The sequence below is a fragment of the Gobio gobio genome, assembly GCF_949357685.1.
Source record: "Gobio gobio genome assembly, chromosome: 6".
NCBI lineage: Eukaryota > Metazoa > Chordata > Actinopteri > Cypriniformes > Gobionidae > Gobio > Gobio gobio.
In genome coordinates, this window is record NC_137102.1 from 24740031 (window position 1) to 24764074 (window position 24044).

General features: G+C 37.8%; 2 protein-coding genes across 5 annotated transcripts in view; both read left to right on the forward strand.

Moving 5' to 3' along the window:
- Window positions 1-10970, forward strand: part of usp33 (ubiquitin specific peptidase 33) — a 68797-nt gene extending 57827 nt beyond the window's left edge. For all 4 annotated transcript variants that reach the window (XM_079819292.1, XM_079819290.1, XM_079819291.1 and 1 more), the window contains 5 exons: window positions 3930-4011; window positions 4099-4207; window positions 6338-6440; window positions 6612-6680; window positions 9302-10970. In XM_079819292.1, the coding sequence (XP_079675418.1) occupies window positions 3930-4011; window positions 4099-4207; window positions 6338-6440; window positions 6612-6680; window positions 9302-9459 (521 nt within the window). In that variant the 3' untranslated portion in view covers window positions 9460-10970. The remainder of the gene's footprint in view (window positions 1-3929; window positions 4012-4098; window positions 4208-6337; window positions 6441-6611; window positions 6681-9301) is intronic.
- A 492-nt stretch (window positions 10971-11462) lies between these two features.
- zzz3 (zinc finger, ZZ-type containing 3) overlaps window positions 11463-24044 on the forward strand; it is a 47613-nt gene continuing 35031 nt past the window's right edge. Inside the window, exon 1 of the mRNA XM_079819778.1 lies at window positions 11463-11649. The gene's annotated coding sequence lies outside the window, so the exon portion shown is untranslated. The remainder of the gene's footprint in view (window positions 11650-24044) is intronic.

The following is a 24044-nucleotide window of genomic DNA, read 5'->3' on the forward strand; positions in this document are numbered from 1 at the left end:
TACCACTCAAACATTGAATTGAAGTATCATATAGATTCTGTAAAACGGGAACCAATTGACTAAGTTACTATAATGACGCTGGCTTGTAAACGTGAGCATCGCGATCATTTGGCGTTTGAAAAAAATAAAACCCATGAAATTGTATTCATATGACATGCTGAAACATATGCCACTGTACCTGGGATGAAGACATTTCACACGCGACGCAAGCAGAACACCTGCATGTGAACTCCTCCTGCAGTGTTCAGGGCTATCATGGTTGTCATGTCAACAAATGCACTTGCGATGCATCCCCTGATGTAGAATAGTTTACGACAGTAGTAGAGGACAATACTGTTTCCCAACTGGAGGGGGACCCCGAGAGCAAAACCTACCTAGTGCGACTTTAAGATGTGGGTCCTCATTATAAACGAAGCATTTGTTTAATCAAGCTCTAAAACTCGTTTTGATATTGCAGTCACTCAGGCAAATACATTTGCATATGACTGCCTACAGAGCAAGACATTGACGAATAGTTATACATCTCTGCACCATCAATGCCCACTGACATTCAGTCGCTTAACAGCTGACATTTGCACACACTGATTGTGATCATCATGTTGCTTAAAAAGCGGATACGACCCAGTCTGTCAGCAACAGGACAAATTAAAGCGTGAATAATCGTTCGCTTTAACATGTTCAGTTTAAACCGCTAGTTTACGTCTCTGTACAGATTTCAGAAGGATCCCAGCATCAGAAACAAGTGAATGGATTATTTTAATGGCGTCCTGGATCGTGTTGGACGATTATGTTGGTTAAGAGCATTTGACTGCAGTTTGTTTTGTAAACGCGTAATGGAGCGTTCGTAAAGAAACTTTTATTGAATGATGAAGCAGCCAACTGTATTGTATTTGACAGCAGCTGCATCATCAAGGATGTGATTTTTCCGTATTGATACAGATTTCTTTATTTTTATTTTTATTTTTTAAGTTTGGGTCGCTTATAACGTGCATTTTATTGTGGCATTTCCTTCCTTCTTTTTTGTCTTTACCCGATCACATGCTCGTTCATAAAGCAAAAGTAAATGAGTTCATACGTTTTATATGGATATTTATATGGATGGTTTTCAAAACACTTTTACTCACATGTAATAGTGAGTGGGTGTTGATGCTGTTTCCTATGCAGTGATGTTAGCCAATAATAATATTGGCCGTTTACTGACAAGCCTTAAAGGAGCCGCCCCTTAAAATCTGATCATTTCAGACAGAGGGTCAGAATGAAGGTTGAAAATAATATATAATCTATATTGGTAACACTTTACAATAAGGTTTTATTAGATAACATTAGTTAACTACTTTTAGTTAACATGAACTAAGAATTAACAATACTTCTACACCATTTATTAACCCTTAAAGACCTAGAACATCTTTGGGGCGCCTGACTTGCCTCTACTTTTCTTTGATTTCCTCACCGATTCTAGCACTTAGCATCAAGTGTCATATATCATTTGAAACAGGAGAACATGTAGTTTCCATCTAGCTCATTTAAAGTCCCAATTTTACAGATATTTAGTCTGAGAATGGATTAATTTAATAGAATTTTAAGAAAAATGGCAGCAAAAATGTTTTTACTGTGAACTCAAACAGAACTGAAGTTTGGATTTTTTTTCCTTTAGAAAGTTAGACTTGGTTGTTTTAGAGTTCCAGATTAAATGTTGCCTACATGTAACAATCCCTCAGCAAGTCAGCCATTTATTATAATATTATTCTAGGTGTTTTTGAGTGAAAACAGGTGTATTTTATTTACTGACAATGTAGATGTGTCCAAAAAAGTTCAGGGAGTAAAGTAAATAGAAAGATTGTTATATAATAACAGAACACTGAAACGGTGTAAAACACAAACTGCATACAAATAGAGAAATATTCTAACTTTTGTGTGCTGTGCTATGTGAGAGAGTGCTCTTTATTAGCCTGGATGCCAGCCGAACTTAGCCCCACCCACAACATTTTTACTTGGGCAGTTCGGTCTGGAATTGATCGGTAGAGAAGTAATTATGCCCGAACAGAAACTGTTCGGACCAATGAAATTGTCAGGGCGGGCTTTAGACGATGATGGACAGATGATCAACAGTAGTGTAATCATCTACGTCATCAAAAGCCGCTTGGGTTGAGTTTGTTCTAATCCTAAACGGAGAACTTGTTCGTATATGCATTCACCTTTACTATTTCTCTCAGAAATGATGATCGTTTTGATAAGTACTCTGTGTATCCTTAAATTATTTTTTTACAACACCGGCAAAGATCGTACACTAATCTTGTTCTTCTAACGTCAGGCTACTTATTCCAGCGTGCGTGCAGACAGGGTTGCCAAGTTTTTACAACAAAACCCGCCCAATTGCTAACGTTCCTCAAAACTAGCCAAAAACAAGCCCAATAGCTTTCCAGGGGGGGTTCAAAAAAAAGGCATTTGGGGGGTAAAATATGTGTTATTTTGGCAGGGCTGGCAGCTAAAAATCGCATTCCTGGGTTTGTATATCACATAATTGGGGTCGCTTCAACCCGCGGACATGGCAACACAGTGCAGTTGAGTTCTGTTGACATTTGACAACTAACGTTATGCGTCGCTCGGTCGCTCCGTTGCTCTGATTGGTTGTAGGTCTATCCAATTGAGATCTTTCCTGGTTCGGTTGAAACACGCCCCTTAATCACAGCCCAACGGAGCAGTATCAGACTCATATTCTGACTAGAATTGAGTATGACGACGTCAGGCTAGCTCTTTATGTGTTTATTTCAGTTTATTTTCAAGGACGCAAATACACACCCACTTTCACGTTGTGTCAGAGAAACATGTGATTGGTGGTTCAAAAGACCAAACACTACAGTTTCAAAAGTTTCAACGAATCTGGGCACAGGGGGGGTGGGACTAATGATCAACAATCGATTCTGTTTGGCTCAGGGGAACAACTCACATGCGTTTCCTTGGCGAATCAATGCTGCAGATTTTGATGACGCACCCACGCTCACCACGGAGCTTCTGGATAATCAATCAGCTGAAAGGCTGAGATTCTCCTCTTTACGGTGCATTTTACAGCATACAGATTGGATTAGCGGTTTAAGAGTTATTAAACATTTTAGAACGATAGTTGTTTTTAGCCGCGGGCGGCTGTCTCAGCCTTTAAGGGTTAATCTTAGTTAATGTTAATTTCAACATTTACTAATACATTATTTAATTCAAATGTTGTATTTGTTAAAAAGATTTGGTGCTCTCTGAACTAACATGAACATACAATGAACAACTGTATTTATTAACTAACATTGACAAAGATTAATACATACTGTAACGAATGCATCGCTCATTCTTAGTTCATGTTAGTCAATACATTACCTAATGTTAACAAATGAGACCTATATATTATATCCGCATATATATTTGTTTTAGTTATTGTGCAAAAAAAACTTTCTTAACATTATAAGTGAACCTCAAGAAACAAAAAATATGTAATGACCCTTATAAATTCTGGGCCTTTCCTACTTCCTACCCATTGTAAAGTAATTTATACACCACAGACTCCCCACCAGATATAATTTCAGATTCTACCAACATTATAGAGGTCAACTGCCGCCACATCCTTTCACTGATTATGTTTGTTTTTCCTCTCTTCCTCTTCTTTTTACTCTACTAAATTTGAGTGCAGTAAGATCTTAGCGAATAGATGTGAATCTCTTCAGAAAGCATTTCAAACTCAAAGGCCTTTTCCTCCCCATGATCTCATTTGTTTGAACTGATTCAAATGAATTTAAAGGAAGGATCTGATAGAGGAGATTAATTATTTATAAATCTTCTTGAATGCAGTTTCGTGTTGACTTTTAAAGGATAGATACCCTTTTTTTGAGTAGAAAGCAGATTATTTGACTGTTATGTGACCTCTTATTTTTCTTCTTCTTCAACAGGTATTCCACCAAATAAAGCCACATCCATTGATGATCTTGTTATGATGCTTCCCCAAAGCGTATGGGATCATCTGTATAGCAGGTAAGGGTTTGTTACTGCTCTTTTCAGGGCTTCATGCGGAAGTTCAAGTTTATATTAAATGCAAATTGTCGGCATGCTGTTGTTTAGGTACGGAGGCGGCCCCGCTGTCAATCACTTGTATGTCTGCCACACCTGCCAGACCGAGATCGAGAAGCTGGAGAAACGCCGCAAGAATGAGCTGGACATGTTTGTTCGGGTAGGAGCCGCAGTTTCAACGTAGATTTAAAGGGATAGTTCATTTACTCACCCTCAAGTTGTTCCAAACCTGTATACATTTCTTTGTTCTGCTAAACAAAGAAGATATTTTGAAGACTATGGGTAACCAAAAAAGAGTCAATGGTGCCCCACAACTGTTTGGTTACAAACATTCTTCAAAATATCTTCCATTGTGTTCAATAGAACAAAAAATTTCACTTAAGGGTGAGTAAATGACAGAATTTTCATTTTTTTGTGTGGACTATCTCTTTAAGGGACATTTACAGTGAAGAATGTCTGGTCTTTCAGTTAATCTAACGCCTGGACTGTTATCTGTGCACACACCCACCATCACGACCACCACACAACCCTCTCCTCCAAAATGGTAGTCATTATTTATGCATGAGAACAAAAGTCCTTGATTTCAGCCAGAGACACTCAGCTTGGCTCAAATTAAAGGCAAACAAAGGAGGCCAAAGAAACTATAATGTGGACGTTTATGTAGGGATGCACCAATATTAAAATTCTGTCTGATACGATAAGCCTATTAGCGCTGGTTATTTTGATCATTGATTAATCTGTCATACCCATCAGCTGGATTTGTAATAAATGCATCGGGAAAACATGTGAATCATTACACTCTTAAAGGGATAGTTCACCCGTAAATGAAAGTTTTATGTTTATCTGCCTTTTACGCATACGCGAGGATCAGCGTACAAGTGCGCGTGACATGAATTTTGTCATCATTTTGTACTTTGTGCGTACCTTTTTTTTGCCAGTATTTACATGGGTTGTAACTTGTGGCGAAAGATTCCTCAAAAGATTGCCCCTCGAGGTCCACTTCCCTCAGTTTTGCTCCAACCCTAATCAAACACACCCGGACAAAATCAAGGGGCGTGTCTCAATCAGCTCCCTTGTTCAGTAGCCGGGGCACTGATCAGGGAGTCGGGCATTTTAAGGGCTGCCTCAATCACAGAATCCTTCCTGGGATGCACCTTCGACTACACTTTTAGACAAGCACTTGCGAATTTCCCTTAGCACTTCCCCTCGGGGGAATCCCCATTTTGAAGTGCGTTCCACTTTGTGAAGTGGACGAGGAAAGTTTATTTGGACAGACCCTTGCTCCCTGGATTTTGACTGAGGGAGCAAGTCTAATTCATATGTACACTTCAGGCAGCTCCATATACCTCAATGCAACACGATTGTGACGTCACCGCATATTACGTTTAATCTACCCCACCACCAACAACTCTGAAATATTCATAATTTTTTTTAAATATTTAAAACAACCCAAACGCACCTATATGCATGTAGAATTCTGCATTAAACAATTTCGTAAGGGGAAAAAAATAAATAATAAATCAACTCCATAGTGGATTCCAAGTGATCAAGGGCTTAGGACGTTCCAATTCAGTATTGGGCACTCATGCAATGTTAGCAATGCCCAGCACGGCTTTACCACACCATGTTACAGCACAGTAAGGCTCTTGCAAACAGAAACAAGTATACTACTACATTGAAATTTCAGCACCTGATTTAGCGGACTTCGCTTTTTCAATGAGCATTAGCGGTACATGGGTGGAGCGTTCACATGGGCTGTGAGCAACATAGCTCTGCACATGTATAGAGCGGAATATTGAGCAGAGCATCTCAACGTGCAGTGATGGCAGCTAGAGCGAGAGTAACACTTGAGCGCTGAACACTGAGGGGAGGGAAGGCTTATATTTTCTGCCTTTTTCTCTTCCAGACAAAAAAAGAAAATTCGGTGCATCCTTAGTCTTCAGGATTGCTATAAAGTTATAGGCAGGTGAGATTGATCAAGGTTGAGGCGAAACTCTGCAGGAAAGTGGACTTCGAGGGCCAGATTTGAGAACCCCTGGTCTAGTGCATGTTCACAGTGGAGTGGAATGCAAACACGCATTGTGTGAACGGCGCTATAGAAAGCAGTTGCTTATGTAAGCCATTGACGGCAAGGTAGCTTACTAGGATTTGGAGCAGAGCTTCTGTCTCAGTTTATCCTGTTATTGTTTAAAGGCAGTGGGGTGGGAAGATATTTCATGAAGAAACGCTCAGGTAATGGATTCTTTCTTTCTATATCATGGTCTCGTGCTCTCTTCTGTCCTTCATGTAGCTCAATAAGGCGTTTCAGGAGGAGGAGTCTCCTGTGGTGATATACTGTATCAGCATGCAGTGGTTCCGGGAATGGGAAGGCTTTGTCAAAGGCAAGGACATCGGTAAGTCATTTCTCATCCCTGCTGCTGATACTTCTGAAGTATCTGAAAGTTTGAAATTGAATATTAACATCATGTTCTGTGGTTATTGATCAATACGGAATTCTTGAAGAGCTTTTGGCCGCATTTCACTTTTGGTGCGTTTCCGATGATGGATGGTCTTGTGTCTTTCAGATCCACCGGGGCCAATTGACAACTCCAAGATTGCTGTAAATAAAAATGGACACATCACATTAAAGCCAGGTAATGTTTACCATCTGGATCTTTTAAAGTCATCATGAAATGGCGTTCCTCAAAATTATAATTTTCAGAGCAAAACTGGATAACCAATTCTGTCATTTACTCGCGCTCATGTCATTCCAAACCTATGATTTTCTTCTGTAAAACATACAATGTTGTCCAATGTGGTTTGGACCGCAACATTCTTCAGGATATCTTTTGTGACTCTCGGAAGGGAAAAAATTATAACAGGGCTTAAAGTTTTCCGACACAATGCGGTGTTTGGTTTGGTTTTGTTTTTTTCACAGCTTAGCTTTCACTGTTAACCAAACTAAGATAACCAATCAGAAGTAGAATGGAGGTGAGTCCTGTAACAAGTGTTGCTAGATTGGGAAGGTAAAAATGGGCTTGGGCGGGTGGACGGTTTGAGGTCAGTTTGGTGGTTTTCAAAAATCTAAATTTTATAGTCTAATTTTATTTGGTTATTTGTTAATAAACAACTCAAGTGTGCATGAACTCCATAAAATGACACACACTGACCCACGAAGAGTCAGCCGGCGTAGGTGTTGACATCGCCGACGAGCACGCACTTTCAGCCAACAGCGATCAGCAGTCAGACGTGCTCATTCATGACTGACAGGTTTTTAGCGTGATAATTTGTAGCAGTATATTCAAGTGATCGCTGTGCTAAAGTGGCATAAATATACAGTAAGTTGTTTCTACAATAAAGAGTGGGAGAGTAATCAAACGTGGATTACACCTGTGGTGGGAGATGTCTACTCGAAGACTCTTTATAAAAATATCCAACTCTGAGAGCACAGTTGAATGGCTTGAATTGAAATCGAATATGGAACTATATGACTCCTGTCAATCATCGTGTGCACACTGACCAGGACATTTGCAAGTTTTAAACCGTCTAGACTGCGCTCTACTCGTCCCTGACAGCTGCTGAAAGAGGTTTGAATCAACGATTAATCAGTTTTGACTGTGCTAAGTGTGTTATGTTCTATGTACTTCACGCCGTAAGGTTACTGTAGTTCTGACAAAGGTAAGCACATTGTTGTTGTTTTTTGTTGATTGGTATAGCAATACAATTCTATCACATTATTTTGGCAGTTAAAGTTTTGGCCGTTTTTAGTTAGAACAACTAACTAAAAAACTAGACTAACTAATATAAATTTCAAAGATTATTAAATACAATTATACAATCAGTATACAAGAACAAATAAGCAAATTAGCTGTAGCACAAATTATTCAAATGAACAAAGTTCAGAAATTGAAATCAAATGTAAAATAACAGTTCATAGCTTTCTTTTGGAAACATCCAAAATACACTTTTAAAGGCACAATATGTAAGGTTTGTGTATTAAATTATCCAAAAACCATTAAGACAATGTATATTTTGTTGACTTGTGTACTTGCATTATCCCAAATGTTTCCAGAAAAAAATCCAGAGAAATAAGCGATTTTAACCAGGACATGGACAGTGTCCTTGCATCCTCTATCAATGACATAATTTTACCCTCAATTTCCATAGAAACGCTTTAATATATGATGTGTTTTATTAGTCAGGGGAGCAACTGTTAGGATACGTTAATCGACAGAAAACCAATTATTGTTCATTGCTCAACACAGTTATTCTTATTGACTAACTCATTTTCTTGATTTACCGCGAGTACCATGTTTTACAATGCCTAATATTGATTGATCACACAGAGTAGCATTATAACATAACTTTTAACACACTGAAAGTATCAAATATGATAAAACAGCGTTGCATGAGCAGAAAAAGCAGAAGCGTTCATCTGCGGCATAATAAAAGCTCTGCACGTTCAAGGCATCATCAATCTGTTTTGAATAAATAAATATTACATATTGTGGCTTTAAGTGTATGTTTTATAGCACTTTATCTATTTGCGTCTGCAGATTTAAATTGCAGTACATATCTTTAAAGGCAAATCAGGTTTTTTTTGGAGTCAGAAATCTCCACTTGAGCAACATTTATATACACCAGACTTTACCGTTTATATTCTGAACGTTGTTACAGGGGGGTTTGTTAATATTAAATTTGCCTGGTTTTTATACAACATTTTATTCCATTGTATTTTCTAATTTATGGAGTGATTAAAAGAGAAATCCAAAATTCCCTCTGTAAAAACCTTTTGACACTTATATTTCAAATAAAACAAAAAAACTAATTTTGAACCTGACTTCGTCTGTTTAGATTTTTGTTCTAGAAATGTATGCATATTTAAATAGAGAGTGCCTCATTTGCATATTTAAACAACATTTCATAAAACTTGTCAAATAAAAAATGTTTGCAATTCTTCCTTCCTTGCCTCGAGACCTAATCGACTATGTTTACATGAATATTTTGGGTGAATAGGAGGGATAGAAATCTCTCGTCTGTGTTTCAAAGATGAATGAAAGACTTGTAGTTTTTGGAATGACATGAGGGTGCGTAATTGATGACAGAATTTTTTTTTGGGGGGGAAAGCAAGAACTGTGATCACGATTAAAATATGATTAATTTTTGCAGTCCTACAATAGTGTGCTTATGTTACTTGTGTCAAGTACCAAACATCTTTGATAAAAAAATAAATTAAAAAAAAACATGCATTTTGCTTTTTTTTATGTTTTAACAGGTGCTGATTCCGGCCAGATATCAGAAGAGACCTGGAACTTCCTCTATTCCATCCACGGAGGTGGGCCGGTGGTGACTGTGCGGCCCAGTGTCAGCCATCAGGAGTCGGAGAGTTCTCAAGCAGAGGAGAAGATCGAAGTGGAGACGCGATCGGTGTAGTTGTGCTGAGATGCCGTCAGGCAGCGAGGGGACCGAGACACGCTTATTATTTTGCACTTCACTTTTGTTTTCAAGCATTCTGGCAAAGGACCTTACAACATCACCTCAACTTACACACTCTCAATACCCTTTATGACTGTTCTTTATAGCAGACGGATGGATTAAACCTCCTCCAGTGTGCTTAACATTTGTATATATCGTGCTTATCCACTTCCTTTTGACACTAGAAACCAATTAGAATTGAGACACATTTTCACAGTCCATTAATGCATTAACTGCATTCATGACAGAATTTGCTTCGCCTGAACCAAATAGACCATGATTTGTGTTCCACTGCATCTGTACATATTTTTGAGGTACTGCCTCGCTTAAGAAAAATGAAAAGTTGTCTTAGTGGATGAAAACTTCATGTTTTGGGTATGAAGGGATACTAAATGCTACGTAGTCTCAGGAAAGAACATTTTTTTTGTTTTGCACTGTACTGTAGATTCAAAAGGTGCATGCTTCAGCTCTGATGTTCCATATGTATTTGAATGTACTAGTACTTAAAGAACACAGGTTCCTGCACTAAATGTTATTTATTCCAGAGGGGTATGATTATTCCGGCATTCATGGACGTTTTCTTTGTTTGTACATGATTCGACAAGCTAAAGTAGACGAAGCAGAATGCACGCTAATAGGAATGATGTGGCGCATTATGCTGGCAAGAAAATCGATTCCTCATTTTTATTTGTGTTGCATAGCTGGGTTGCATGGAGATGCAAACAATAAGGTGCACATTTGAACACATCAATGGCTGTCTTGTTTAAAAATGAAAGAAGAAAAAAAAATCTGATCAATTAAATCCTGCTGCCGCACATGTGTACATTCAAGGCATTATTTAATGTATAGAAGGATGTGATGTTTTTCAATATTAATTGTCCGCAGAGATGAAAGCTGTATCTGAGTGGCTACTATTAAACCCAAAACTTGTGCTGTCGATATCTGTCATCATTCGTATGAGATGAAATGTAAGAAATGTATTTGCTATGTGAATGGATAAATCTCACAAAACATGTCCGGGTAGTATTTCACCCCAAAATCAAAGGATAAAATAATAAATTATCATTATGCATAAAGAACATAAAGCCTTTTTGGCATTTTCATGAAAATTAAGCACATTTGCAGTTCAGTTGTTTGTGATTTTCTGTATTCCCATTAATCTCATTATTCTCATTACAGTAAAACAGTAAGTTTTTACTGAATTGTGTTAACAAATTGCTGTTACAGTACCTCACCGTTAGGAGAATTAGATGTTCATGCTTGATGTCATGAAAATGTCTGTGTTCATTTTCTTTTTGGAGCATCGATTTCTCATTTTCTTATTTTGGTTTTGGGGAGAAATATGACTTGTTTTGGCAGGGTTGGCATGATTCACACAATGTTGTAGAACAGGGTTTTTCAGACGCCAAAGACCCCAAATATGTACATATCTGTTCTAAAGTATAAAAGGCATCTATGCAATTCTATATACGCAAAAGCACTGAAGTATATTTGTCCACCACCATGTCTCTTTAGGGGCTCCGTAACTTTCTATTAAGTTAGATTATTATTATTTTTTTTTCTATTCTTATTGCTGTACTGTTAGATGTATGATTTGTTTACTCGTTTTAATCAAAATATATTTGTATTATTTATTTAAATATATTTTCTCTAAACATTAACATGGACCTCCTAGCATGCCCTGAGTGTCCCTGGACCCCAGTTTGAACCCCCCTTAGTAGAAAATGCTTGAAAAATAAATACCACTGATGGCACTGCCTTACAGGTCAAGCCATTCTTTTGACAGTGAACTTAATTCATTGACATCGGTCAGATATGAAATTAAAGTAGTTTACTGAGCCCTAAATAACACTGGTGCATTACTAGCCATTATTTCTCTGGCTCGTAGACAGATCAATAGCATATAATACTTCAATCTTCAGTACAATATGCTGCACATCATCAGGCTGAAATGGTCGGTCAGATCGGTGCTGACAGCAGAGCTCTTGAGAGCCGGTCATTATGAAAGCAGCGAGCGTGTGGGCCGCGGCTGCTGTCCTGTACAGTATCGCAGTGAGCGGGATTGTGGGATTCACATTCACAGCAGCACCGAGAGAGAAAAAAACATGGCGGCTGCCGAATGTGCAGCAAACGATTTGCGGAAGTGAGGTAAGTGTAATTCTGTAGCTTCATAAACCCTTTTACATTGAATTATCCGTCACTCAAGTCCAATTCCCCGAGTTTATCTCGAAGTTAAAGCAGACTCTGGTGCAGGAACCACTCTGAATGTAGCAGTTCGAGCGGATTTGATGGGCAAAGTTGTTGCGGCTGATCAGTTGTGTATGTGCACGCTGCCCCCGCTCCTCTGCACTGTTACGCTAGCCTGTTAGCTTCAACATTTAGGCCTTGTATTTTCAAAAGTCATTTAAACACATGCTCTGCTGGTTGGGTTTATTTGATACGGGGAAACAACACATTTTCCGTTTGTAAGCAAGTGTTGTGAATGTGCGTTAAAGGGGTGCGCCAAATTCGTTAGCATTAGCATGCTAAAGTGAGCCTCTGTCATCTTTATTAGCGCTCTTAGCCAAATGCTAATTAGTGAATGAGTTGTGGAGAAAAACCCCCGAATTGTTTGTTTCTCACTGTTGCGTGGCCGTTTACACGACAAGTGTGTTTTATTATGTATAGCGCAAAATGAAAGTGCAGTTGCGCTTCCTGTGAATGCAGTAGTTAGCAGGTGAGCTAATAAAACCCTGCGGACACATTTGTTTTGTTCAGTTAAACGGTTAGTTAACGTATGTCCATAAAACATGTTTTTATAAAATATTTTATTGAGTGTATGAAGCAAACGTGTTGCGTTTAAGACTCGTTGAGATGCGCTTAGAAATCAGCAGAGCTGGAGAAACTTGCACGGGTGTTTTGGAGAGGCACAGCCGGGCTGCACATCATGCCGAGCCGCGGATGCGGTGTTACCGCCGGAGAGGCCCGTTAAAAGCAATTTAAGGAGATAATGTTTCTTCCTACGGCTGTTCTAGTTAAATGGCGGTGAGTTAATAATCTGCAGTAGTGCTTAAGTCACTGTTTGTTTGTTAGTGTGTCAGGTTTATGAAGGCTAACCCGTTACTGAGGAAAATATCTCATTCTGAGAACAGGTTTTAAATGAGGGTTTATCATTTTTTCAATCACTGAGCCAAACTGGGTTCTCTGAAACCACTGCGACGAGCAATTTAGAAAACATGCTGAGCTGCACAGAGGGCGAGTGCTTTTCTCCGCGTTGTCATTTGGACTGAGCTGGGCTAGGTTGTGATAGTTCATTGGCGAGCACGTGTCAATTTAAAGTTCTTTACCACGCGCGCGAGTTGAAAGATTATTCAGGAAGTTTCAAATTCTTGATGCGTGCGACGAAGTATGCGAGCAGAATCACAACAACATTAATGTCTGTAAAAACAGCCTTTGACGCTTATCTCACTCCTCTGGGATGTTCCAGCTCCTTCCTTTGAGTTTCTGTTGTCACCTGCCAGTGGCTGAGGTGGTATGTCTGTTCTTGTTTTAGGCAAGGTGTGATGTACGAAACAATGTCTCGATTATAATCTGTCGATTATTTCGTCAATTAATCGGATAGTTGTAGTCATTTTAATTAAAAAAATAATTAATTTGAATCCATTCTTCCAAGATTATTTCACATCCTGCACAATGTGGAATCAAACTTTTTTTTTTTAATCGATTTTATTGATCAGTTGTTGCAGCCCTTAAAGTAGGCAATAAGGTATGAGAGGCTGTGCTGTGTCACAAATAAGTCACAGCTGAAGGGCGTTGTTAGGCACGATGCAAAGCAGAGTATTAAATATTAAAGCCAAAAAATATGTATCAATATAAAGCTGAAAGTATACTTTTTTTTATGCGAGCGCATGCACACAGTCGAACGCACAGCCTATACTTATTTTGACTCGTACGCATGCACAGATGTTTGACACGTGCAGTTTTGAGCAATTTCTCGCCGGTTATTAAAAAGTATGTGCGGTTACACGGTTACTCTTCGGATGATGGAATTCCCATCACGCACACTGTACGCAGACCTTGTGTATGCGTAAAAAATGGAGTATACCTTGGACTTAACTTTCATTAAAAAAAACGACTAAAAGCCCTCCTGCTGGAAAAAATAGTCCCTGACGTGAACAGTTACATTATCACACCGTTAGATGGCGGCAAAGACTGTCTTTGAGTGAGTCAGTCAGTAGCAAAGACTTTTATATTGAAAGGATTGAAACGTGTTGTGAACACGGAGGAACCAAGACGCAACTGACAAATGCTTTGACTAGTGCTGTCAGTGTCAGGGGCATGTCCGTCATGGATATTATGAAAATACTGTTACGAAAATTATACAAACGTGACATGAAAACATGTCTATGGAAACATGTAAAACAAAAAATAACTGCTAGATTATGATGCATCAATGTTTTTGAAAAAGAAACATCTAAAAACAAAATGACCGTCTCAAATATCCCAGTCAATATTATCGGGCATTGCATTTGAGCTGAAACGGTGGAAAAAACACCACCCTGCAGAGCTTTGCTTGCGGGTTAATAAACTCAACCAATCAAATCCTATATTAGATTAATCCGATATATACCCATTGCAACTAGGGCTGTTCTGAAAACTAGTGATTGGGCAGGCCGAGGCTTTGTGAAGCACTGAAACAGTTGAAGCAAATGTGCCATATTGTTTTGAAGCTTCGAATCAATCCAACACCCGTCTCTACGGCTACACTTAGTGGTCACTTACATGTGTTGATCTGAAATAACCTTGTCAATGATCTATGAAAAAAAAAAAAGTTTTTAACATCTCTCTGACAACATGATCTTGGTTTTGTAACCTGTAGCCTCCTCATTGTGAATAACTATAGTTTTTTTGGTCATGAAAAATTAAGATTAATAAAATAAATAAAGCCACAATGTGTCACATTTGTTACATAACATTTTTAGTCAAAAATATGATTTGCTATGCTGTTGAAGGACTTAGCCGACTTCTTTTTTTACATATTTCTCCAGCCTTTGAAAAAATCCTCTCACAAGGTTGCTGGCATGCACAAATATTTTTGCAAGTACATACAAATGAGGGAAAATAACTACTATCACAAAATCTCTCTCCTCTCACAAAAACCCACAAGGTGAAGATGGATTAACTTCACTTTTAAACTGTGTGGAATTAGGTTCATACAGATGTGTGACTGTGTGGTTTGTTCTCGCCCCTTTCAATCAAACGCAGTTTCGACATGCGCCACCTGATGAAACGCTTGAAACTTCATTTAGCCATAGTCACGTGACATGGGTGTTTCGCATCACAGTTTGGAGCAGTGTTTCGAAACATCTGCGCTTCGGGATCTCGACAAAGCGACGAAATGTCAGTTTCGCGTCAGCCATCCCTACCGAAAACCATTTTTTGAGTTTCAAAGCTTTGGTAGTAATCAACACTGAATTTTCAGAGGCAGGAATCTCGAGATTCTCAGCGGCGCGCCTCACGCGTGCAGGGTTTATATGCTCCGAGAATGATCCTGATCGTCGTCGCCACATTCGAGTACTCTTGCCTATTCCTACTTATAATGGTATAATTTTGTTCCAAACCTGTGTTGTAATTTTTTTAGCAAAATGTGAATTTGGTAAATAATCTTTTGGCCTTCATACAGTGACAGTTCAGTAACAGAGACACGACTGTCAAGCTCCAAAAAAGAAGAAATAAAACTAGTCCATATGATTTGTGCTGTATTTTTCAATTCTTCTAAAGTCAAATGAAGTCAGACTGAAGTTTAAGGGTGTGTTCACATTAAAACGAACCCTGGGGCGATTGCTCTGCTCTGTGCGTTTCATTTGAAGAAGTGTGAATGTTGCCATCCGAACCAAACAAGCGGACCGAAACCACTGAAAAGATGAATCTCAGTCCACCTCCAAAAGAACTCTGGTGCGAACAGGACAGGACAGGACAGGACAGAACAGGACATGATGTCACAAGATTTGACCCGAAAAACGACAGAATGCTTAAGCAAACCTGTTTGTTCTCATCATAGATGCTGCCCATCACAGTTCGGTACAGGTGTCAGAACTGCGTCTCCTTGCAGCAGATCTTGGTTTTTGTGTGTGACGGCAGGGTTCCTGTCACTGTTTTGACTCCTTTACGCATTTTATAAGCACATCACGCGTTCTCAAAATAGCATCATATGTAGCTACGCACACACAACAGCATTGTTTTGGATGTTTGGGAAGTTCCGCCACAAAATATGTCATAAAAGCCGACCAATCAGGTTGTGAACATGTCCCTATACTTTAGGTTTGGGATCTTTAGGTTCATTGTTAAAATGCCAGTGTGAACGGTAAGCGGACTAGGACTAAGGCTGCATTTACACTGCAGGTCTTGCATTGGATTTATTACCACATATGAGTGAGGCCTGAATCCGATCTGAGGATATCGGAATTCATGCGTTTTTTTACTGCTTACACGTTCACATGTCATATCCGATCTGTGCCACATGAGAAGGACAAATTGAAATTGGGTCACTTGAACCATGCAGTGTAAATGGGGCCTTAATGTTTTGGGGCTTTCTGGTCCGGACCAAATTATCTAAGTGAACTGAAGTACAAGTGTGAACACACCCTAAGTTTACTAAAGAGTCAAAACTAAATCTCATTCATGATCATATTGAAAAATGGTGCATTTATGTACAGTGCCAGCATTGAACTCATTGATGTGTTTTAAATGAGTAGGTAGAGCCATTGAAAACAGACTTAAATTTAAGTCCAAACCAGGGACATTTGGAATATAGTGCAGTCATATTGACTACTTTTAATGTTGCTTTCATGATGTCCTACTAAAAAGATGAACAGCTGGTTTGGAACAATATGGGGATGAATGCATAATGTGTGACCTACTCTTTCTACTTTTAACTGTTCTGTTTTGTATTTGGACAATGCCAGACAACATGAAGCGTCTCCATTGGCTGTCATAAGAACAATAAGAGCCGCTGCACAGATGGGCTGCTGGAGTCTGAGTGATTTCTCCAGTGTGTCTTCAGTGTTAACTAATGCTGCCTGTAATCCAGAGAGTCTGGTTCTGTTAAAACTCAGCAAGGCCAGAACTGAGATCTCCATTTGTGATTCTTTCTTCTTTTTTTTCAGATTGAAATTTTCCATTCATTAAGCTGATTTTATTCAGAAGAGATGTATAAGTTTTGTCTGAAAGTGCTGTTTGAAGGGACTCGTGAATTTATTTAGTCCTACTCATGTTCCAAACACTTAAGCATATAGTGACCTGTGACTTTTATACTTCAAAAAGAACCATATGACAAATTTTTACCTGAAATCTTGTCTTCTGCTGTGGCTCCTACATTTCAATTGCGCCTCCACATATTTAAACCTGCCGTGTTGCATTTAGTTAACGCCGTGAACCGATGTGACATCTTAGCATGTCCGGTTTGAATTATATACACATACGCAACTGAAATATTGTTGAACTATCCCTTTAAAACAGTGGTTCTTAACCTTTTTTTGACTTGAAGACGCCCCATTGTCCAACACAATATTCAAAGGCAGTGCAGCAGTGATGATATATCTTTGTTTGACAACCTGGAAGTTAGCATCACAGTGGTTCCCTCGACAAAAAGTTCTGGACAAGTTTTTTTTTCCAGAAAATAAGCTCTATGACCAATAAAAGTTTATGATTCTTACACATTTTGTTCATCATGATAATCTTCACAAATGAACAACTTTTATGAATTTTGAAGCCTAAATTCTATCGCCAGATGTAAAAAGCTAAATGTAGCCTTTTTCAACTAACTACACCACGGTCACTATATTTCAGCAGCACGGTCACTGTTTTTAGTCTTTATTTCAAAGCATTTTCCATGATAGTGTGATTTGATGGCTTTTAATGTCTCCGAACTCTGTTGCCCAATTTAGCTAATTGTTGGCATCCACCTTTTTCAATACAAGTAAAAGCTTAAAAAGAAAATCACAAAGGGGTAGTAGCGTTGTCAAAAGTACTGGTACTGAAGTCGGTAGTAAAATAAATAAAAAAATGTGACAATACCAGCATTTCTGCATCGAATACCAGATATATTCAGTATCTGCTCATAGGCGGCTGCTTTTAAACGCTCCCGTGTTTGTCCGTGTAAGCGCTCTGTCAAGAGTTTCAAATGTTTCTATTTACAACATGTAAAAAATAGTGATGCACCGATCATGATTTTATATGGCCGATACCGATTTTTTTTTTTCAAGCAAACTGGCCCGATTTGTTTTTTTTTTTTTTTTTTTTTTTTTTTTTTTTTTACACAATAAAATAATGAAAGTATACTACATGAACAAGATGTTTATTTGTAGGCTGTTTAACAGGCTATATTGGCTTTTGGCCAATGAAAACAAGTGCGCAGTCTGAAATCAACGGAAATTGAATTGGGTTGAATTTATGTTAAACAACACAATCAACACATATTTAACAATCCAAACAAAGATGTTACTTAAATTAGCATTTGTTTTTTAAATTCAGTGTAAAGAAAAAAAGTCTTTACCAGTGAAATTAAATAAAACCAAAGTATATAAATACATTGTTCCAAAATGTTAAATCAAATAATGTTTAGTGCAACGAAAAAAACAAAGATAGTCTTATAGCAGGTGCTTTTTAAATCAAATTAAGTCAATGTGTAATTTTAAGGTAAATTAAAAATGATCATCCTATACAGAACTGATAGTATTTAATTTCAAAAGTACATGCATGTTCTTCTTTACAAAAAGAAGCATTTTGGCTTTGTCACAAGTTGTTTTGTTTCTCATCCGATCCAACACGCGAGAAGCTGAGCTGAACAAACGCTCACTATCTACGCTTGTGCAGGGCACGGAGATGTAAGTGCCTCGTCTCTTCCCTCAGTTCTCCAGTTTCCGTTTGTAACACACAAGTGACATGTTCGCGAATGACTGCAATATAGGAGTATGTGCACGCGGGCGCACTTCCGGAAAAATCGGCAGAAAAATACAAAGAAAACCGTCCGGTTGCCGATCGCGCGCTAGAATTAAAAACCGGCCGGTTCCGGTGCATCCCTAGTAAAAAAGAGATTCATTGTGCAGTGTAGATGGCTTTTTTGATTATAGTGGGAGTTTTCGCAGCAGTGTAGCCTGGATCTCAGTGATCTATGTAGGGAGTAGGGCTGCACGATTTGGGGAAAATATCTAATTGCGATTTATTCCAGTTAAAATTGCGACTTTGCGATTTTTCAAATGCAGATTTTTTTTATACATATGAAAAGTGTGTATAGCCTATAACATTTTGTGTTTATATATTAATTTGACTATAGGGATGGAATGGTATGAAAGTTTGGGTCATTATAATCATGATATGAAATTATCATGATTATCAATATTATCACTGTTTTTTTCAAATGAGATGAAAGTGTAAAAAAAAACAGCTGCATACACTGAACACATTTCAACAAGTTTTATATTTGAAAATCAACAAATAAAACAAGCAGCTCTATGCACTTTTTTAAGCAAGATTCTATTATGTGGGATTTCCTTCCTTATAATCACCGTCGTCAATAGCAACGGCGCACATCCACGTATCACGGATGCGCTCTCTTGTCTCATTCAAATGCCACTTGTGTCTCTGTTTTTGATTGTATTGAAAATGAAATCCGAGGACTTTACTATTAATACGACTATAATTGCTAGAACTTCTTGTGATCATCTTGTCTGGACAATTATTTTGTACACTGTAAAAAATGGATTTATAAACGGGTAAGATTTAAAACATTAATCTCAATTCAATATGTCCCCGTAATTATTTATGTGGTAAAGAAAATCTGTGTAAGAAGTGTACAATTAATATATTTAAAAATGATTATAACAATATAATAAAAATAATAATTATTATTATATTTTACAGAACTTATTTTTCAAAAAAAAAACTGGTGGGTTACCTGGTAAAATGCAGACAGCCTATGACTAAAATCATTAGAAAGATCTAAGGATTTATTGTAAAAAAAAATATATATATATATATTATATTTAGAGAAGTTTTATTTTTCTTATTTTTTACCCACAAGTTTCCTTCACACAGGAAGCCAGAGGGCGCCCTCGAGCAGAAACTCCACATTTGCCTCAGAGAAGTAATAGTTTTCAGGAAATCCCTAATGTGACGCTAGCGCTGTAGGCTGAATAAAAATAAGATAGAAACGCTTTGACTAATTAAACATGAAGACAGTAGACACGACTTTATCAAGATATTGTGTATTTGAGTTATTCAAGCCTTCTTGGGTATTTTCCTAATAATAAAATATGCTGTGCTAATTGACAGACTTTATCACTGTATATAGAATACTATACAATAATGCATTGTCTGCCTCATTCTGTGATAAGAAGCCACATCAGCTCACAAACACTCGACTGACCATATGAAGTGAGTTAAAACGTGTTATTAAACGTTTTATTTTGTTGGACAACAGGTTTATGAACACTTCGCAGTACTAGTTTGACGTGTTGCTTTTTCAAATACACATTATAAAGCGACTTAAACTCGCAGTGCTTTCAGACGGAGCAGCATTTATTACTGATCACAGAGCTACTCTTCACTGACACACTGTGCATATGTTTATTTAATTAAAATCGCAGCCTTTGCATTTTCATAATTGCACATAAGCCAAATCGCGATTGCTGTTTGATTAATAGTGCAGCCCTAGTAGGGAGCGCACTTTGCTCGCTTTGTTTTATAACCCTTATATAATTTAAATAAAAAAGTATTGTTTTTATGCTGCTCAGTACACTGCAAAGTTTCTGGATTTACAACTGTATTTAAATGCACTATTGAGTCTGAAACTGCAATGTTTGACCGTGATATAATCATAGCAACAGACGGGACAAAACAATATGATACTGTATGTGTCTTAGAGTGTAAATGTAATGTGTATGTGTTTCTCTGTCCTTCAATTTTTTCACTTGATCTTTTTTATAAACAATGTTTACTACATTGGCTACAATGCTGAACCATGAAATTTTACTGGTACTGTGACACCCCTACAAATGGGTATTATTATCGATGTATTTTATGTTATAGAATAAAACGTAAGAATATCTTGAGCTTGTATTGACCACAGACCTTATTTCTGGCATTTAACCAAAAAACAATTCAAAAATCCCATTGACTTTAGTATGATGGAATCAGAAGTGCTATAATGCTAACTCATTTCAAAACACATCTCCCAGCAGCGCTCTGTTGGCTACAATGTTTTATCTGGTATGTCTGCTTTCGTTTTGACAAAGCTTTTAATAACAGAAACTGGGCGTGTTGATATTAAAAGTAATTAACCACAATTCATGTTGTGATTCCAGAAGATTTGAGATTGTAAATCTGTATGTTTTTCAAACAATATTGAGGGGAAAAAAAAGAAACCGTTTGAGAGGGGTCCCTTTTCACTGTTGCACTGTAGTGAGGACACAGCTGAGATCGCATTACAGCCTGGCTGAATCCGAAATCGCCCCCTATACCCTCAAATAGGGCATTATTACACCATTTTTCTAGTTTTAACAGCTGCTCTTCATACTCAGAATTTACACATCTTTTGAAGTATTAGTAAGTTATAGTCCGTTATCGTAAGCCAATGCGATATGCGTATCCCAATAAATACATTTACAAAATTTATATTTTCGATATCGTGCAGCCCTAATTTGAAGTTAGTTAATTTAAGGGTGTTTTCACACCTATAGATCGTTTGTTTTTTTCCGAAACAAGGACTTTTTGAAATAGTTTCGAATAGAAATTTGTTTCGATGTTTCATTTTCTTCTTGGTTTGGTTCGCTTTCACAAGGCAACATTTCAAAGCGTACCAAAATGTGTTTATGCAAGTCACATGCGCATACAACTGTCCTCTTATAGTTTCCTCTGTGTCATCCATCAAGATGATTGACAAGGTCGCTCCATGAGTTTATTGTGGCTTTATTTGTAACTGTCGAGACACACGCAAACACTATACAAATGTAGCTGTCGTTCCTGCTGTTAAATTATACATTCGTATTAATACTGCAGCAGATTCAAACACGCTCTCTCTGGATATCCCAGCGCTGTCTAGAGGTTAACTGTGTCAAGACAAACACAGTCCTGAGAACCACTGCTTTTAGAAGTCGATCTTAGTGAATTTTCTAATGTTTTCTAACACAATGAAATGCTTTGGATGCGCTCCGTTACATCACTCATCGTACTCTTTTATTTAGGGTTTTACTCCTTTATTGGGCATATCAGGAGGAGCAGCGCAACCTGCACTTACTCATATTTGAGTTCCCAGATAACCTCATTATGCACAAATGAGTCATGTCAGAGTTGTAGCATGTGTGATGACATTAGTGGTGACTCCTCCATGAGCAAGAGCTTTTCCCTCTCATTTTACAATCGTAATGACTATGAACGTTCTTCATAGTAAAAAAAAAATCTGTTTTTGATTTGAATTCTTTTCATATTAATAAATTGCAATAGAGGGAAAAGTATACAAAGCGGATTCCTTTTAATCTATGAGCCTGTGTGTGTGTGTGTTTGTGCCAGCTCAAACCACAGGTTTGGATTTGCTGTGTGGAAAAACAGGTCTTTTATTGTCTTTATAGAGAGAGGAAAATAGAATGTAGTAGTTAAACTGTAACGGAAAATTATGTTTTCTAACCATTTTAGTGCTTTTCGTATTCAGGCCTGACACCACCCCATCTGTCTGTTTTCCGTCTCGTCTTTTATATGCATGGTCAAATCACATTAGGCACTCACCAGGAGGCTTCAGTGGAGTGTGAATAAGGGCTGCGTGTAAGACTCTCCTCAGGTGCCTCTCATTTCTCAAGCAAAACTAATGTCAGCAGTGCAAAATCTTATTCAAAGCCTCTCGTCATTCAGATCACACTAATTTTACATGGCAGCGATTGTGTGGACTGGAGGAGCTGCTGTGGTCTTTTTTAATTGAAATATCTACACTGTAAAAATTTGTTTTTAAGTCGTAAATAGTCGTAGTTTGCTCAGTCTTTCCTCAAGTTACTTTTCCTTGTAATTGTGACATTTACTAGCAATTTCGAAGTGAAAATTGTTTCAAATTAAATCCTTCACCCATTTTTTTTCAGTGTTTTCTACTTCAAGGACAGGCTTTTTGAAAGTGTTCTGGCTGTAATAAACCTAAAATTATTCCCTTTCCCCCCTGCATATGTACTAGACGTATCCTCTTGCACGGCCTTAGCATAATGGAGGCAATTGAGAAATTTGATACAGAGTAATCTAATTTGTCACACACTTCGAGCTTATATTTGACTTTAGTACTGCACTAATTATTGAGTAATGCAGACGACAGTACCAGCCAGCGCTCTCTTCAGTCTCCTGTGAAGCCCCCAGCTGAAATCTGGTGTGTTTTTACTGCTGCTTTGCAGATTTTGTGGAGTTCACTGGCCCCATTATCCCATATCAATGTATCATGTTCAGTTAGCGCTGGTCTTTAGACCGACTGCATCATTAGTCATACCCAGGGGCCAAATTTGACTTTTTGCCACACCTGCCAATGGCTGGTGAATTGAGAGAATTTACCAGTAAATGTTATTTCAAATTATATTTTTTTTTTATTGTAAAAAAAAACAATGGAACATTTAAAACAATGATAGTTTTCATCAAGCATGCCGCATGCGTCCTGAAAAGTGAAGTCAAAGCGTGTCATCACCTCCAGGTGGTTGGTCCCAGTATAGGTCATAAACCCCACCCCCTCTATCTATTCTACTGGGACACGAGACAAATTAAACAATCAAATAGCACATAAAATAAATAAATTTTTTCCAAAGATGTTTTTTCTCATTTTAGGAAGTTTTTATCACGCTGATGTAGGGCTGGACGATTAATTAAACTGAAATTCAGAACCTCTAACCGACAATTTTCCCATGTCGTTTATTTCGTTCTGGATTAAAAAATACAGGATATATCTAATCTATCTATCTATCTATCTATCTATCTATCTATCTATCTATCTATCTATCTATCTATCTATCTATCTATCTATCTATCTATCTATCTATCTATCTATCTATCTATCTATCTATCTATCTATCTATCTATCTATCTATCTATCTATCTATCTATCTATCTATCTATATATATATATATATATATATATATATATATGTGTATGTATGTGTGTATTTTTTAGCACTTATATAATTTGCACGTGCTGTTCTCAGTACACAAGTCCGCACAGACACACAAATCAGAAATTAGACTGTGCTGGCGAAAATTACGTCTCGGACTGTGAGCGGAACACATTTGGCTTTATATCAGTGAGCTCTTGTAAACTTGTGCAGTTATATTTTGGTGCTCTATGAATGTTAATTTTGGACCCTGGTAAAAGGTTTCTGTGGAGCACTGACTGCTTAATTTGAGATGCCCATGATCTGCCTTTCTTGATTCAAGGTTTGTGTTGTAGTGGCCATTGTTGGAAAGTACTTTTATAGCTCACATAAGAGGCAGCTTAAATACAGACCATCCCCCTTCACATCTGCAGCTTTAGCAATGCACCAGGGAAAGCC